We start from the raw sequence: 15,927 nt of genomic DNA, 5'->3' as shown, positions 1-15,927 counted from the left end.
ATGGGCTCTCCGCTGACTTTTGTTAAAATCACCCCACATGGTTCATCATGACAATCTATGAAATGACATTTTACCAACCACTCCGATTTCACAGTTGYCCAGGAAAGTGGGAAAAAATCATGCATAATTCATCTATAAGGACAAACTACTTTTTCCTGTGTAGAGGGTATTTAAGCATATGCTTGGCGTGAAGTGCAAGAACACATTCCTTCATTGAAAAAGTGGGGCCAGGACAATCTCAAATACTCAAAAGTTGCAGGTAACTAGTACCTTGCTGAGCCAGGTACAAACAGGACAGAYGGTAAAGTTTGCCATCAGAAACAGAATAAGACAGGAAAGTAAGTGGTCCTATGTGCTTTTACATATATGTTTACATATTCTCAGACATTTAGATTTTCTTTGTACAATGCTCTACAAGCCTGCCTTTGACCAAATTTAATCATCAAGTCTAAAATAAGCTAGTAAACTTTATCGATATAATACTTTGTATAAAATCACTTAGCTTATAATAACTCAGGATCTAAACCTAAGAATTTGATACAAAAATCATTGTACTCATTAAAGACATATATAAAATAAACATTTTGACAACATATATTTTGCACTCATCATTTGTTTTTTATCCAACCTTACGTGTTGGGGCAGCGAGCTAGAAACTGTTACTTAAACTGGAATTTGTGCCAGGAATCTAATTCACAACTTCTGAGTCAGCTCTCCCACCCTCTCTAGATCTTCATGCCTCCAAGTAACATAGTGTGCACTTGCTCTAATTAACTGCTTTTCTAGTTCCTGTGGATTTCAGAAAAAACAAGAACATAACGCATTTTCTTTTAGCACATAGGAAGGTAGAGACTACCTTTCAGTCTGTCCTGAAGACTGCAAGTTACAAACTGCTGAAGAACAGCATTGTTGCGCCGGGAAGCAGCTGCGACGTTATGATTCCCTTCAAACGCCGATTTTTGAAAAGCTCCCTGGTCTGAGCGATCCTAAGCAAAAAAAAAAAAAAAACAGAACCACATATTGTAACACATGAATTAAATGTTCAGCAATGCAGAGGATCAGCCATCACTGCACTACTCTGCATTTGTGTGCAGTCTGTAAGGTGCCCACTGTACACCGTTTCCTTTTAAATGAGGAACGTGAAAGATACCTTCAAAATGACTATCTGCTATTGCTGGTCACAAAATCAGACAATAACTAGGCAGCAACAATCATTAAGAATGATACACAAAAATGAAGACTGTGTTTTTCCCTGACCCACAACTGGCTTCATTCAAATTCTCCATCTGGGAGGGCAGCTTGTGACATTGTCAACACAAGAACATGGGCAATGCCAATGGTATTTTTCTGCCAGCCAGCTGGTTCCCTTCGCTCAGAGACTGAGTGCATATGTTCTCATGATCACACACGAGAGCAGTTTTGTAAGGAAGGAGTTACACCAAACTCCCAAATACAGGTCTTCTGGCTAGCAGCTAAACAAACTCCTGTCACACCTCTAGTCAGCTTTTCTTTTGAGACCCCCACCACCACCGCCAAATACACCCTATTGCCTAATTTATTCTCCTGAGCAGTTGCTCAAGAGAGAAAAAAAAAAATCACAGTTTCTAAAACTGGGACGGACCCAAAAAGACGTTTCTGTACTTGTTGTTCAGGGAAAACAGAAAACCCACACAGGAGAATATTATGGCTAGTTTTCAGAATAACCTTTATAGCTTCTGTGGTTTTAAATCCATTTTTTTTTTGAAGGCATCTCCAACTGACTTCTATTTTTAAAGCACATTTTCATTATGCCAGCAAATGTTACAGTATATCATTCCTTAAATTACATGCACAGTCACATTCATGGAAGAAATGCATGCACAAACCTATATCACTTATTTGCACAATGTGCAAATGATGCCTGCAAATCAGTGCACAGAAAAGGAAAGTGGGTTAAATCCCCCTTGCAACTGGCCTTACAAGCTCCTAAATAATAATTAAAAAAGTTGGCTAATAACACACCTCATCTCAGAACACAAATTAATTTTGAGATCCTAATGGTGACAAGGCGGCTCCAAACGTAGTCTTAGGGGCCAGCGAGCACACGCTATAGTCTCCCCTCCTCCTCAGTACAGCATGAGCCATCTGAAATGGGTATTTCGAGCCTCTGTACTAAGGGACAGAGGAACATACACCTCACACAGTCACTGACAATTATGTTTCTTCTCTGCTTTAAATCCTTCAGGTTACTTAGGATTCCTTGTGTCAGAAGGYCCACGTTTACTACTCTCTCAGGTGTATTGGTGGCTAAATCAAACCTTGCAACAGCAAACTACTAAATTAAAGACTCATATCCAGTGGGATAGGGGGCCTTGAATTAACAACAACAACAGATCTGCTTTTTCAGCTCTTTGATAAATGACACAATCGATATCCCAACAACTGATCAGTAACCAGCATAATTAGAGTATTCAGCTTATAAAATAGAGCTGTCATGGAAGACCTCCATTAGTGTCCTGACCAATAAAAACAATAATGCATTTCTAAACGCATTCGGCTTCCACCAGCCTGAGACGCAGTGCTCAGGAAGCCGTTTTGGGGAAAGGAAAGAATGGGCAACAACCTATTTTTGCTATGGTCTGCAGACTCAAATGGAATTACAATTGAACGTCAAGACTATCATATAAAAATTAATTTCTGTCTAAAATGAATTTGATTCAATCAAGACTTCATTCTGTATTCTTCATACGGCRTTAGTAAAGATTATTTACCTTTCATATATCTGGATAAAATACAGAATTATACACTTAAAACATAAAAACTCTTTAATAGTTATTAGGTCAATCTGATGTTCAACTGGAGTATTTTTCCAAAATCTGCTTTTTATTAAATAAAGAAAACTAGCAGGAGTGAGTTTTATCTGAAGGTAAGCTATCTTTCATCTGTCACCAGAATCCACAATAAACATAACACATACTTTTGATTCTTCCTTAGAGCATAATGCTATGGCACATTGAAAAGAAAAGCAAAAATGTGTTTTCCTCTAATATATTCCAGAATTACTAATGTATATTTTTACATATTTTCCTGGCAAGACAGACATCAGACAAGCTTGTGCAAAGTATTCTCCTGATAAAGTTAGAGCATAATGTTCAGCAAGTAATTTTGTTCTAAATATATTTCTCAATCAATCCGCGATGGTAGTAAATCAAATAGAAATATAACCAACAAAATGGTAAGTTATYCATTTATACTACAAGACACCTGCACACTCTTAGCCTTCCCTTTTATATTTTATGTGAATTCAACTACAARTGGGATTATTCTCAACACTTCAAAATGTGTAAGCAAGTTTTATTAAATAAAAAGCTTAAAGACATCTCCTAGAATTCTGTGATGGGTTTTATTACAATTTCTTAAAATCACAAATCAATCTGTGTTTTAAGGAACTGCACAGCTGTTGAAATTCTAGTAAAATATCTATTTGAAGATCAAAATTAAAATCGAGAGTAGTAAGTGACGGGCAGCCGATTTGCGGCTCATATATATGAGTGAGCAAGCAAGCACATGCATGTGAGAGAGGGAACGATTGAAAACAAGCTGTGAATGGTACATGTCAATTGATATAAAGTCTAGAAAASTAAGCGTCAAAATTTTTTCTTGTTATCTTGCTTAAGCAAGTTTTATRTTAATCAAATCATAAACAATATGTCATGAAGGGGTAGTATTTATCTAACCAGAGAGAGTAAAATATTAATTCTTTGACAGTAAAAAGGGACTGGAACCAAGAACACAAGAAATAATGTGTAGTAAATTAAAATACTAATGAAAATAATAATAAAAAAAGAATGAAGTAAAATCTAGGTCACAGWCAGGTCACGATCATCACAAAATATGAAATCAGAAGAATTTCAATCACCTGTGACCCAACTGTTCCCTGARTAGGTAAGCAATTGTCAAAACTACCTAAAAACAACCATCCCTTTATTAAACCTTTTTGGGACCACGTTATTTTTGTTCTAAAAGAAAGTTGCCAGAACACCAAACTAAAATAGGACGCAACTTTTAACCTAGACTAAACAGGAACAGGAAACCCATGAGATGTCAACTAGAAAAACCCTGTGTCAATCCTGACTGCAGAAAGTCAGCAATTCACTTTGCCAGGAGAAGCTCTGTGACCAAGTCTTGGGCTACCACCTCTTGAATGCAGACACATCAAAACCACACTGGAATTCATCACACAAACACTTATCGCTTCACCTCTGTTTGTGGCTCTAGTCTCCGGAGAACTACCAGCTGGATCCTCCCACGAATGTTCCCCTCCATGGACATGGAGCGCCTCAGTGTCTCCATAGCTTCATGGTTTGACTTGCCCAGGAGTGACTCTCCATTAACTGCAACAAGTTGATCATTTACCCGCAAGCGACCGTCCTACAAGCAAAAAATAAAACAAGAAAAGCAAAAAAATTTAGGCATGGGTGCTACATACAGGAAAGCAAGATGCAGACAATCAGAGATTGCTTTTTAAARAGTAAAAAACAAAAGACTGCATAGTATCAGCTCATTAAGAAAGCAAGGAGAGAAAAAAAATTGGGTCCATTAACTGACCAATGTTTTCTTCTATTCACAGCATTTTAGGAAGAGTTCGTAAGGCAATTACAAACATAGACACACATGCATATGCTGCTGCTTTTTTGTATATGCAGTTTAATTTATACCAGTCTTATAAAGGAGAAAACAGGAAAAATAGCTTTCAGTTAGTTAAAAGGACCCATACCATAGCTGTTAGCATCTACAGCAAAACCATGAATGATCACTGAAGTGTATTTTAAATACGCTGTTATTTGCTATTAGGATCCGGTAAGAAACAGACACCGCTCCAAAAATTATTTTGTCTTATACTCTCACTAGTGTTTATCTTGTCACAAYTACTGTGCCACCATATGGGGTAACATTCTCAGTTCAGAATGGTCATTAAGACTTAAGCATCCATATTTTAATTAACACTGTTCATGTATTTTAACATCCAAACCTGCTGCCAATAACAAAATTGGGGTTGTGCCATCTCAAGTAGCCTGTGCTTTGAAAAGAGACATTCAGTTTCATTGCCAGGATTAACTGACATTTGTAGGTGTAATAAAACCGAGGACACTGYTATTTTGTGATTTAGGAGCCCTATTGCTATTGACATGGTCATCTGTGATTGATTTCTTCTCATATACACGTGTGCCATGGACTTTTCTCTCTTTTACAAGAAAATAAAGTCTATTTAATTGAGAGACTTGAGTGTTTTAGAGCTTGTTAAGTTCCAAATTAGCAGGTTGGCATCAGACCTCAAAGGAAGAAAAAGGGGTAAAGAGACTGAAGAAAATCAGCATAAAAAGGGCAGAGGAGAACAAATAGCAGGAAAGGAACTTGGATAGAAAAACACTATCTTGGCTAGAATGAATTGGATTCAATCATAGGCTCATTACGTATTCTCTGTAAGGCATTTGTCCGAACTGTTTACATATCCCATACATCTGAGTAATCCAAAATATATATACTTTTCAATTTTCATTTTTTCTGTCACTATGATGTTCAATTAACTCTTCTAGTATCACTGCCAAGTCTAAGTGATCTGTGCTAAAGTGAGTTACAGCAGCTGTGACAAATCCAGTTTTCTTAAGTGATATTTTTAATGGAACTGGGTATCACGCACGTACTACAGCATAGTACAACCAGCAAGAGGTGCCACAGTGCTGATGAGCAACAGCATGGAGCAGAAAACTAAAATCAGCTGGGACAGGAAAGAGTACAGAGAGACCAAACTGGAGGATGAGTCACTCAACAAAGCAGGATTAAGAGAGAAAATTTTTCCGAGGAGGGCTTGGGAATGAAAACAGCATGGCCATTTGGAAAGGAGACCAAAACCCCTCCCACTGCTCTGCTCAATGTTTTATGCCAACATAAATTTATATACAGCAAAAGTCACTACACTAACCTCACCTTTCCTCTACGTACAACATCATGCCATCAGACACAGTAAAGCTGAGGGACAGAAGAGTTAACATTGTTGAACAGGGAGTTTTATTACTTGCACATGTTGCAATTCCTTTGTGCTCTATCAAAACTTGCTGAAATGAATGGAGCCATTCACAGCAGCAGGAGTTTAGAGCAGAGAGGAGTTTATTTTTTGTGAGTCTCCATAAAACTTTGAAAATTTTAGAGGTCCTCATGTCCTGCTACAGCCCCATAGGCTCTTGGAGTCCTTTTTTCCCTTTCTGTGGATAAACACCCCTATGTAAATATTTGTTAAAGTTTCTTACAAAAGTAAATACAAATTCATTTTCAAATGCATCTTAGCATGACTACATTTGTTGAGTATGTAACTATCCTGAATACAATGCATATTTTTAATGAATCATTGCAGCCTCAGAAACCTCTGAATTTGCCATTCTTTGAGCTTGCTTTGTAATTCTTTCATATGAGAATTTGTTTTTCTTTGCATTTTAATAATGTCAGTTCATAAAGAACTTCTTTGACATGCCTTCCTTCATTCCACCTTATCACATGCTCCACTTAAATGCAAAATTGAGTGTTTACGACTGCGGAAGAAAGGGAGTACAAGCTTTACTAATGCTGATCCACCACACTTGCTATGCCACTGTACATGGTAGGCTGGAAGACAGCTGAGCAGTGTTGCTGCAGGTGATCGGGTGAAAGTTACTTCACAAAGAAACTTTCTGCAGTTTTAAAGACTGAAAAAAACAAAGTCTAAACAGCTTTCAAATACAGATTTGCACATCGCTGGTGTTATGGCCTGGTTTAGAAGACTGAACTGCAAGCCAATCTGCTTTGCTCAAAACAAGCTAAATGTTGTTTTAACACATTTTTTCTTTCATCTCTGAAAGGTAGGTTTCTTTGTGGCTTCTGAATAAAAAAACAACATTTGGTATTTCAGAAAAACAGTTTTCAAATACCATACTGCAAGTGAGCTACTCTCGCAAAGGGGGAAGTTAATATGCCCTTACTTATTCAAACCTGGGGTGTCAGCACTGGGTAGAGCCTACCACCTCGAGACTACCAGAGCCAGACCAGTCACAGATGCCCTAGCCGCGCAGCGAGACGTAAAGCCACGCTCCTCACGGAGGTTTGTTTTTATCAGAGAGCACTGTGGTGTTCCTCCTTGCACATCAGCGACATGGTTTGCGATGGCATTTATCGGGATCACCCGAGTCCTCACGGGCTGCACACAGCAGGCAACACTCATTGCAATAGCAGCCAGAAGCCCTGAGCAGGCTCCAACCATGCCAGGCTTGATTTGAACAAACGCACACACAGAAAACATCCTCCTCCTTACAAYCATGGCTCTGCTGCGCTTCAGCTGCGCTAGGCAGCAAATTCCTGATAATCACGAATTCATCACAATGCAAAAGCCAAGACATCTCAAGATGAGTCAAGCTGAAACCGCTGCAGTTACGGGGCAAAATGATGCATTTCAACTCCGTCAGATGTTCACTGGTCTTCAYGTGAAAGGCTCTGCATAATTACAAATATCAAGCTTTCTGGTAACACCTTTCTCAGAGCTGATAAAAACCAGACACACTTGAAAAATTACACGAGCAGGTTAAGATGGGACATGGAGGTACAATCAGTGAAAGTACGTATTTCAATCGTGCAGGATACAGTATTAGAATTCTAACTAAAAATATGAAAGCCTATTAGCTTGCTATTTTTGTAGTCAGTAGTGAATAGCCACTGGTTCTTACTGTATGATTCAAGAAGATGCACTGTTTCTAAAATCTTTAACTAGCACACAAAAACAAAGTATAAAATTAGTTTTAAGATTTCAATTTTCCCTTACATTTTTCTCAAAATTCTTACTGAGCTTTACAAAGCTACTAACACATTAAAGCTAAATCAATGTGCTAACATTTTGAAAAAAAAAAAAACACTAAAAATGTTGGCCTCTCTTCAAACCTTCTGTTCAGAATGGCAACAGACAACACCAACCAACCAAAATTATACGTAACTCTTTCTCTTAAAAAAATAGTTAAAGAAATTTTTTGAAATTTGGTATATCAAAAATGTTTAGACAATATTAAGTATTAGGAGGACTACATTTACTTCAGTGCTGAAACAAAATGTACTGACCTTCTGCCTGTTGAATGACCTCTTCTGAAGAGAAATGGTGACTGTATGGACACAGGTATGCGTGAGGTTTTTTTCCATTAGCATTGTRACAAAATCAAAACAGATTTTAAACTCTAAATGTGTAAGTGAGATACAATGAAGTGAAACAATTCTCATGTCCAAAAGACAGCAAACACTGATTTCCTCATGTCATCTTTTTCCCCAAGAAAACGTGGTATGCTGAAGAGCAAATTCATATGCCTAAATCCATAATACTTGGGTTTCAGAGATGGTAACAATGACGAACATGGGAAAACGCTCTGGGCAACTACCAGCCGGGGAAAAAAAAAGGCTTTGTATTTAAAAATTGGTTACAGGAAAGCTTTTAAAATAAGGACAATAAATACAGATTTAAATATTTATGCACAAATTTCTGCACACTTTTTAACATAATAGAAGAAATTTTATTAGCGTTAATGCCCATTGATTGTTTTGTGCTGTACAGAGGTCACTAAACAGAGGGCAGATAGCTATTTTCCATGCACGTGCAACAACCACCATGGTTCTGAAGACATATTTTCCAAAATGGTAGTATTCGGAAGTACTTGCATCAAAGAGGAAACAAGATTTTTTGAACGTAGTTTTGGTTGAAGCTTGAGCTTCATATTAGCTTGGGAGCCTACATTCAGATCTTTCGCCAATGAGAACCGCATAGGAATAGAGCTGTAACACAGGAGACTGGGTTACAGGACTGAAGTTATCACAAGACACAATCTTCCACTCCTGGTGACTGACTGCAGCAGTTGCCCATTTATCCTACAAAAGGATAGTAAAAGTCCTGAAGTCCTACTTTATTAGCCTGGAGGCTGCTCAGGCCAAAACAAACAACTGCTCTGGAGTAACAAACGGAGAAGGGAGAGTGGTAAACGTACRGGGCTCAGGAGAGTTCTCCTACCTCTCTCTGCCCTGGCAACACCAGCCAGGTAGCCAGCCTGCACGCGGCCCTGCGAGCTTTGCTACGCCAAAGGGCGAGYCTCCTCGAGTTCAGGCACTGGCGTTGCAGCCGGGGTGCACAATTACGCAGGCAACACAGCTGGAAAGCAAGGGCAGCCTCTTTTTCAGAGTAAAACTAGTTGTACGAGGCAGCAGACATGCAGGAAAATCGAGTTTATCCAGCTGTAATTTGGCCAGTCAAGCCCTTAACCCATTTCTGATATATAGCAAGTAGAAGAGTTTAGTCTCTTGAGAAAATCCAAGCTTTCAAATAACTGTGGGACCGGGGCAGGTAAATAGGAGCAGTAAAGTATTAAACATTCACATCAAAGCTAAAGCCTTGATTATTGCTGTTTACCAGCAACTGTAAATAGATGATCATGAAAGTTTTAGTGCTGTGCATTGTCTTATTCAGCAGGCGAATATCAGCAGAGGGATTTACATAACTGAATTAAGTGGTTTTTTTTTTCTTTTTTTTGAGCAGAAAAGAATTGCAAGGAATTGCTGAGATAACACAAAATAAAAAATTACATTTTGGATCTACAATAGCTAAACATACTAACCCCAAAAGGCAAATTTTTTTAATTCCAAGAAAGTTACCCCTTTCAAGTTTTATATGGAAAAAACCCAAAGTCAATAGATTTCCTAAAGTTAAGAAGTAATTCAAACACTTTTTAATAATAATAATAATTAAAAAAAAAAAAAAAAAGCACAAGAGTTCACATACAGTCCTTAGAGGGAGCAGAACAAGTCATAATACTGTCATTTACCAATTTAGCTCACCTCAGGAGCAAATGGTAACTTCTGCACAACTAACAACATCCTCAGCCAAGCTGCATTTTGACTAGAATAGCAAACATATCTTGAAGAAAAAAATAATTAGTGAATTATTTATTTCCAGCAGAAGTTAAATACATAATCCTTAACCTCACAGAATTACCAATTTCTGTTTCTTGTAAACACAAAACAAGTTTGCATTTTGTTTTGTAGGCTTGCCCACGCCACTTTGGGTAGACCAAAGGAAGCACAGAGAGAATGCTAAATACAACTACGGAGGTCCTTCGATGCTGAGCCCAGCGGCACACCAAATCTGCCCCGGAGCTACTGCTAGGACATGGGGCAGCAGCCTTTCCTCCTGCYCAGCTGCTCTGGCCGCTCTGCCCACTGCCTTGAACTTGCAGAGTGCCTACAGGAATAAGCAACTGGGAGGCAATAGGAAAATGTTTTGGAAAGCAAAGAAAAAAGCTGTAGGAGAGAAGCAGATGTGGAACCAAAAGAAAGCACTGGAGACAGGTAAAGACTTTTCTCTGTATCTGGCATTTTGAAAGTCTAAACTTGACCATTTCAAACTGGAACAAAAGGCTCCACCCCGCTCTCTTCCTTGTCTTACAGTTCTGGCAATATAATTCACTCTCAACACACACCCTAGATCAATGTGTGAAAGCAAGAGAGCCTACAGCAGTAAGCACTGGTAGCGCAGCACAACATCTAATGTCTGTAGGAAATGACAAACCTCTGCTCAGTATCTACAGACTGCCTACAAAATCTAATATACAAATGTGACATTAGAAAAATAAAACAAACAAAAAAAAATCTGAAAATATGACAGACATGCAGGTTAAGTCATTTCAGTAACCATATCAGCAAACTATCAGCAAAATCATGAAACAGAACAAGTCAGAATGAAAGGAACCACCATGTCAAGCAAAACTCAACATGGATGCCTCAGCCCCCACGAAACATGGGAGATTGTATGTAGAGATTCCTTGTCCTAAGCCACAGAACAGACTTTTAAAACACATCACGAGAAAATGGAAAGCAGGACCCCTCCGGCCTGCGTGCATTTGGGAATCCTAACCCATGTCATCTTCACTTCGTCTTCCAAAGACACCAATGTATGGGCATTTGCACTCAGAATTATGCTCTTTACTAAAACACAGATGAAATAAAGTTATAGAATGTATATGAAATACACTTTTATAGAATCAAATCAAAGCTTTAAGCAAACATTGCRCATTTATATACATAGTGTAATATAATGTGTTGATAAATATATATTTTTCAAAATTCACTATTTAGAATCACACTCTGAATGTGAAAAGTAACCATCATTATCATTGCTAGAATAGTTATTAAGCCAGATTCAGAACTGAACATACAAACATCAAAATTCTAACAGAGCCTGATGTGTTCTTTGCATACCTTAAAAGCAGCACCGCCATGAATAATGGACTTGATGAAAATCCCAAGATCAGCTCCAGTCTCCCGAGATTTGTTGCCTTTTAAACTCACACCAAGTCCAGCAGAGCCAGAATCATTCAGMGGAATCTCAAAGGTCAGCTGCTCTGTGGTTTCTGGGGAAAGAATACTGCAGTTTGGCTCTCCTTTCTGTTGGGGAGAATAAATATGAAAATATGAGTGAAAAGGGGCATAGAAACAACCACATAAATTAGTTTTACAAACCTATTGAAAAAACAAGCAATAGTCTTCTTTTCAAGACAGTAGCTCAAATAACCACAGTCTTATAAATGGCAATGCATTTAGCTGTGATTTGGTCACATGATGCAGGCTAAAATGTTTTATTAACGATATTTACRAATATGCCTAAATAGAAGATAAAAATAGTATAGTTCCACATACTATAAAACAGATGTTGCAGGAGAATATAAAAACCTGACAGTTCCTTCAAACACAGCTGTATTAGCTGTATTAAAATTTACAGATACTATAGCTGTATTCAAAATTTAAGCCATAAAATACTCACTGTCTTCACATGCAGCTCTCAAACTGTAATGATAGTTATAATGGTAAATCCCACTCCTCCACTGAAAATTGAGTTTCCTTCTCAAAAAATTATCCTTCCCTTAAAACCTGACTGAGAGGGAAGTTGGTGCAACAAAAGTAGGGGTGAGAATTGAAAAGGCAGTAACCCATTCTGCACTAACTCCTTGGAGCATACTTTTATTCCACACAGATTTTTTTTTTTTCCTTCTAGTGTGAGTTAATCCAAAGACTTTTGATAGATTAGATTGCTGTTTACAAGACTGCAAAGTCAAGTACCTGTATCTAGAAAAATGAGAAACAATGTTCTTTTACTATAGACTATATCCTGGAGTTTTCTAATGTTTGTGTTTTCTTTTCTTAAAGCAAACTGGAAACYGAAACCTAAAGAAATACTAGCATGGCATTCATACTGGCATTCTGCAGAAATAAAACYAGAAAAAAAAAGACCTAGTATGGAGTAAAACGTGCATGTAAGATACTAGTGCAAAAGACCTTTTGTATCACATCCAGTTTTATTTCACACTTCCTTTCTCATAAGACAATTAATTGGTTTATGTTTCTTGTCATTTGGATGTTTTCTACTCTTTGTAATACTAGTGTTAAAAGAGCTAATAGGAAAAAACTAGAAAAATAGAACACACAAACAGAAGTTGGAAAAGATTACTGGGATCTGTTTCAAAGCTGTTTAAGTCTTCACCAACTAAAGGCCGCACACAAGGAGGAGTGTACTACTTGGGGCAATCCTCCTTACACCTAACGAGGAAGGACCATTTCCAGGGAATAAGCTGCCGTTCATACAGTATCAACGTAGCTGATATTGCGGACAAGGATTCCAGCAGCACGTATGGTTTCTCAGCAGCGAGGGTACACATTCTTCATCTATTATAATGTCGGATCAGAAGGGGGCAGATGACCTTATACAACACAAGATCAACAAGCAATATGACCACAAAACTAAGAGCAGAAAATAAAATCCAAGAGAAACTAAAAAATAGAAGTGGTAAGCCCCTGAGTATACTCACATTTTTTTTGGATGTCACTTCACTAATGAGAAGCAGCTACCAGAGGCTAAGGAGAAACCACATGACCCAAAGAGCTAGGACTATAAACCTCAATCCCAAAATATGATGTATACACCATGCACAAATTCTTCCTGGAATATAACTACATGATACCAAGTCAATACAATTAACCTAGCTGCTAAATATAAAATGGCATAGCACTGACACTGATAACCATCTCAGTACTAGCACTGATCTCTGGAACTTCTGCTACTCGTCTGTGCTCTTCCCTTTGTTCACTAGAAGCAGACAATTCTCAGTCACATACATGGCACATTTTTCTTAGCTGTGGATATACAGCTATACAGGTCCTGAACATAATCTCTGAAAAACTACAAGTTCATACTTGCTACTGTGAACAATACAGACTGAACATTTGTAGACACTCCTGCTCTGACTTCCTTCAGAAAAATTAACGCTAGCACAAAACCTTCTAACGTAAGCGTTTTGCATTTAACTTTCCCAAGTTTTGGAAGGAGGAGTACAATACTTCTTTTGTTTTTTAAAATAAATGTACGCTTGTCAGGTGATGCAGAACTCTTAGATTAGGGCTACGCAAATGGCCTGTCCTGCCTGAACAGGGGAAATTCTTCTCAGGTCGTATCTTGCTCCCAGACAYGTCATCTCCTGCAGTCCTTCAGGACAGACTATTTCTTACTACTTCACTGGTCCCCTGGGCAAGCAGTTCATGTGTGCTGCTATTCCCAGCTCAAAGGTCAGGTGCTGAGCTGGAATCTGAACTGGCRCATTGGTTCCTGTAGTATCGACCTGTACACTGCCTTAAATTAATCAGAGACACTTCTGTTGCTTAAACAGAAGAGCAGATTGTCATTTATTTCAAGGTCCCACACTAAAAGAGAARATACTAGGGATTTTGCAACAGCTACGTGGAGAATAAAGGGTATTTGACACTTTGCCATTCATGGTGCTTTCTGAAGAGCAATCACACTGCTGTCTTTGCTGGGGGGCCCTACTACTACTACATTTGCATCCCACTCACTGGTCTCAACAGCTTGGAAGTTCTGAATCTAGTCTCCGGAGTCTCCCCAAGAGTCTCAGGGTCCATTGTGTGCCTTTACTTGAGTTACATTTTCTAACTAGTCACAGCTTTTCCTTCAGCCCTAGCTTATCAGATCTTACAAATCTTTCTCCCCACATTCCTATCCAGTATCATTCTTTCTACACCTATCAGTATCCTACTATCGATTCTGGTTTCCAGGGCCCATCTTCCCAGATCTCAACAGGCCATTCCTCTAAACACGTGACAAATGCAAATTTTAGCCATCCTCCTTTCGCTCCAAAACTAGTCCTCCACAACACCTACATCCTGCCCCTTCTGTGTATTAACAGTGTTTTCCTCTTTCATAATATCATGACCATAGCAGTGAGGTAGGTTTGTTACTACAGCACATAAAGGTGCCCTGCTCTCAGTGCTGATGCCTACCTTTACAGCAACAGTCAGAAATTGCTACTAGTACTGTCTCAGTATGAACTTGGACTTTATATAAAACAGAACTTGGCCACATTCAAGCCAATTTTTCATGGGTATGGCTGAAAGTCAACCCCAGCACAAAATTCTGTGATTTYTTTTTCCCAAGAAAAAGGTAACAAGATATTTTTGACACGAAAAAGAAAAGTATTTTTTCATTAGCTTCTTCCTCAGAACCATTTTACTTTAAGCTCCAAGATACATATTAATTTCAAATTAAAAACTTAAGGCATTTTTTAAAACAAAATCATAGAGAAGCAAAGGCAACAGGTCTATCCAAGTCCCTCAAGCCAATGTATGAATATAAACCACACCGGTGAATCTGGTATTGATTAGAATGCTGCACTCAAATTCAAGCATTCTCATTTTTATTATCGTTCTTGTCACTCACCCACCCACCACATGACTTTGATCACAAAGCCACAGTCTTTCCTGGTTGTGTCAAAACCTCAGTAATGTCAGTAATAGGGCTGTCTGTAAGATGCAGGAAACAACCCTTCTGTTCCCTGCAGTACTGGTAAAAACTCCATAGGAGCCCTGTATTCAGCTGTGGGCTTCAGGAAACAAATTGGCTGGAGTCCAGAGGACAGTAATGAAACAATCTCGTTTAACCTTGTCAGATAGAGCCTAAAAGGGGACATGATAATYGTCTTCAAAACACTTTACAATAACATTTTCCCCCTTTTTCTTTGCAGGCAATTTTTGACATAAGAAATAGCTTGTTGAAATAGCAGTCAAGGAAATGTCAGCGAGACTCAAGGAAAATTTTTACCCTTGATATCTGGGGAAAAATAGACTGACTAGGTGGTCTCTTGACGTCTTCCACTTTAAAGTATATTAAGATAACAATATTATATGTAGTTTTACAGTATAACTGAGTTGAGTTTTATACTCCGATACAAATAAATTGCTACAAGCAAATAATCAAAAAGTAACCCTGTTGTTCCATGTTATATAACATTTCCCAACTTCATTTGACATAATTATTCCATGTATTAGCTCTTGTTAGTATTGTACCAGATTATTGTCTGCRTGCCTGGACGTGTTATCTATCAAACTGGAGACATTAAGATGTATTCCACAAGACACCAGACATGTATAGTAAATCTTTGTCAGTATTAAGTTTCCTCTGCTTGCTCCAGTACCTAATTTGGAATCCATAACATTTCACTACCATTTACCTTGCTACAGTTCTCAGGGAAACAGTTTCATCATACAGAAATCCCAGTAAATTTAATTTCAATTTAAACAACAGCTGCTTTTAGCTATTACTGCGGAACTCACTAATCTTCCCCAAAGCTCTTCACAAGCGCTTCTTGTTCAGTGTAGTCAAACTAGTCTAAAACCTCTCTTCTGTACCATTTGCATTCAGCATTACCTTAAGATACAGCTAAAGTTGATTCAAAGTAATACTGGACTTTATTCACCAGTACTATCAAAAATTAGTTACCCATGAGGGGGAGAGAGCRACATTTCAATGATTTCACAAGAACATGTAGAAGGAAT

The 15,927-nt window shown here is 38.2% G+C and overlaps 1 protein-coding gene across 1 annotated transcript in view; it reads right to left on the bottom strand.

The window, feature by feature from the left end:
- Positions 1–15,927, bottom strand: part of PARD3B (par-3 family cell polarity regulator beta) — a gene marked incomplete at its 5' end in the record, with an annotated part of 417,421 nt that overhangs the window by 188,767 nt on the left and 212,727 nt on the right. The window contains 3 exons of the mRNA XM_085299549.1: positions 857–986; positions 4,240–4,410; positions 11,290–11,475. Coding sequence (XP_085155675.1) covers positions 857–986; positions 4,240–4,410; positions 11,290–11,475 — 487 coding nt within the window. The remainder of the gene's footprint in view (positions 1–856; positions 987–4,239; positions 4,411–11,289; positions 11,476–15,927) is intronic.

This window comes from Rhea americana, unplaced genomic scaffold (genome assembly GCF_003343005.1).
Source record: "Rhea americana isolate MKP2758 unplaced genomic scaffold, rheAme1 scaffold_15, whole genome shotgun sequence".
NCBI lineage: Eukaryota > Metazoa > Chordata > Aves > Rheiformes > Rheidae > Rhea > Rhea americana.
The sequence above is the reverse complement of the archived record's forward strand: the minus strand, read 5'-3'. Positions and strand labels throughout refer to the sequence as shown.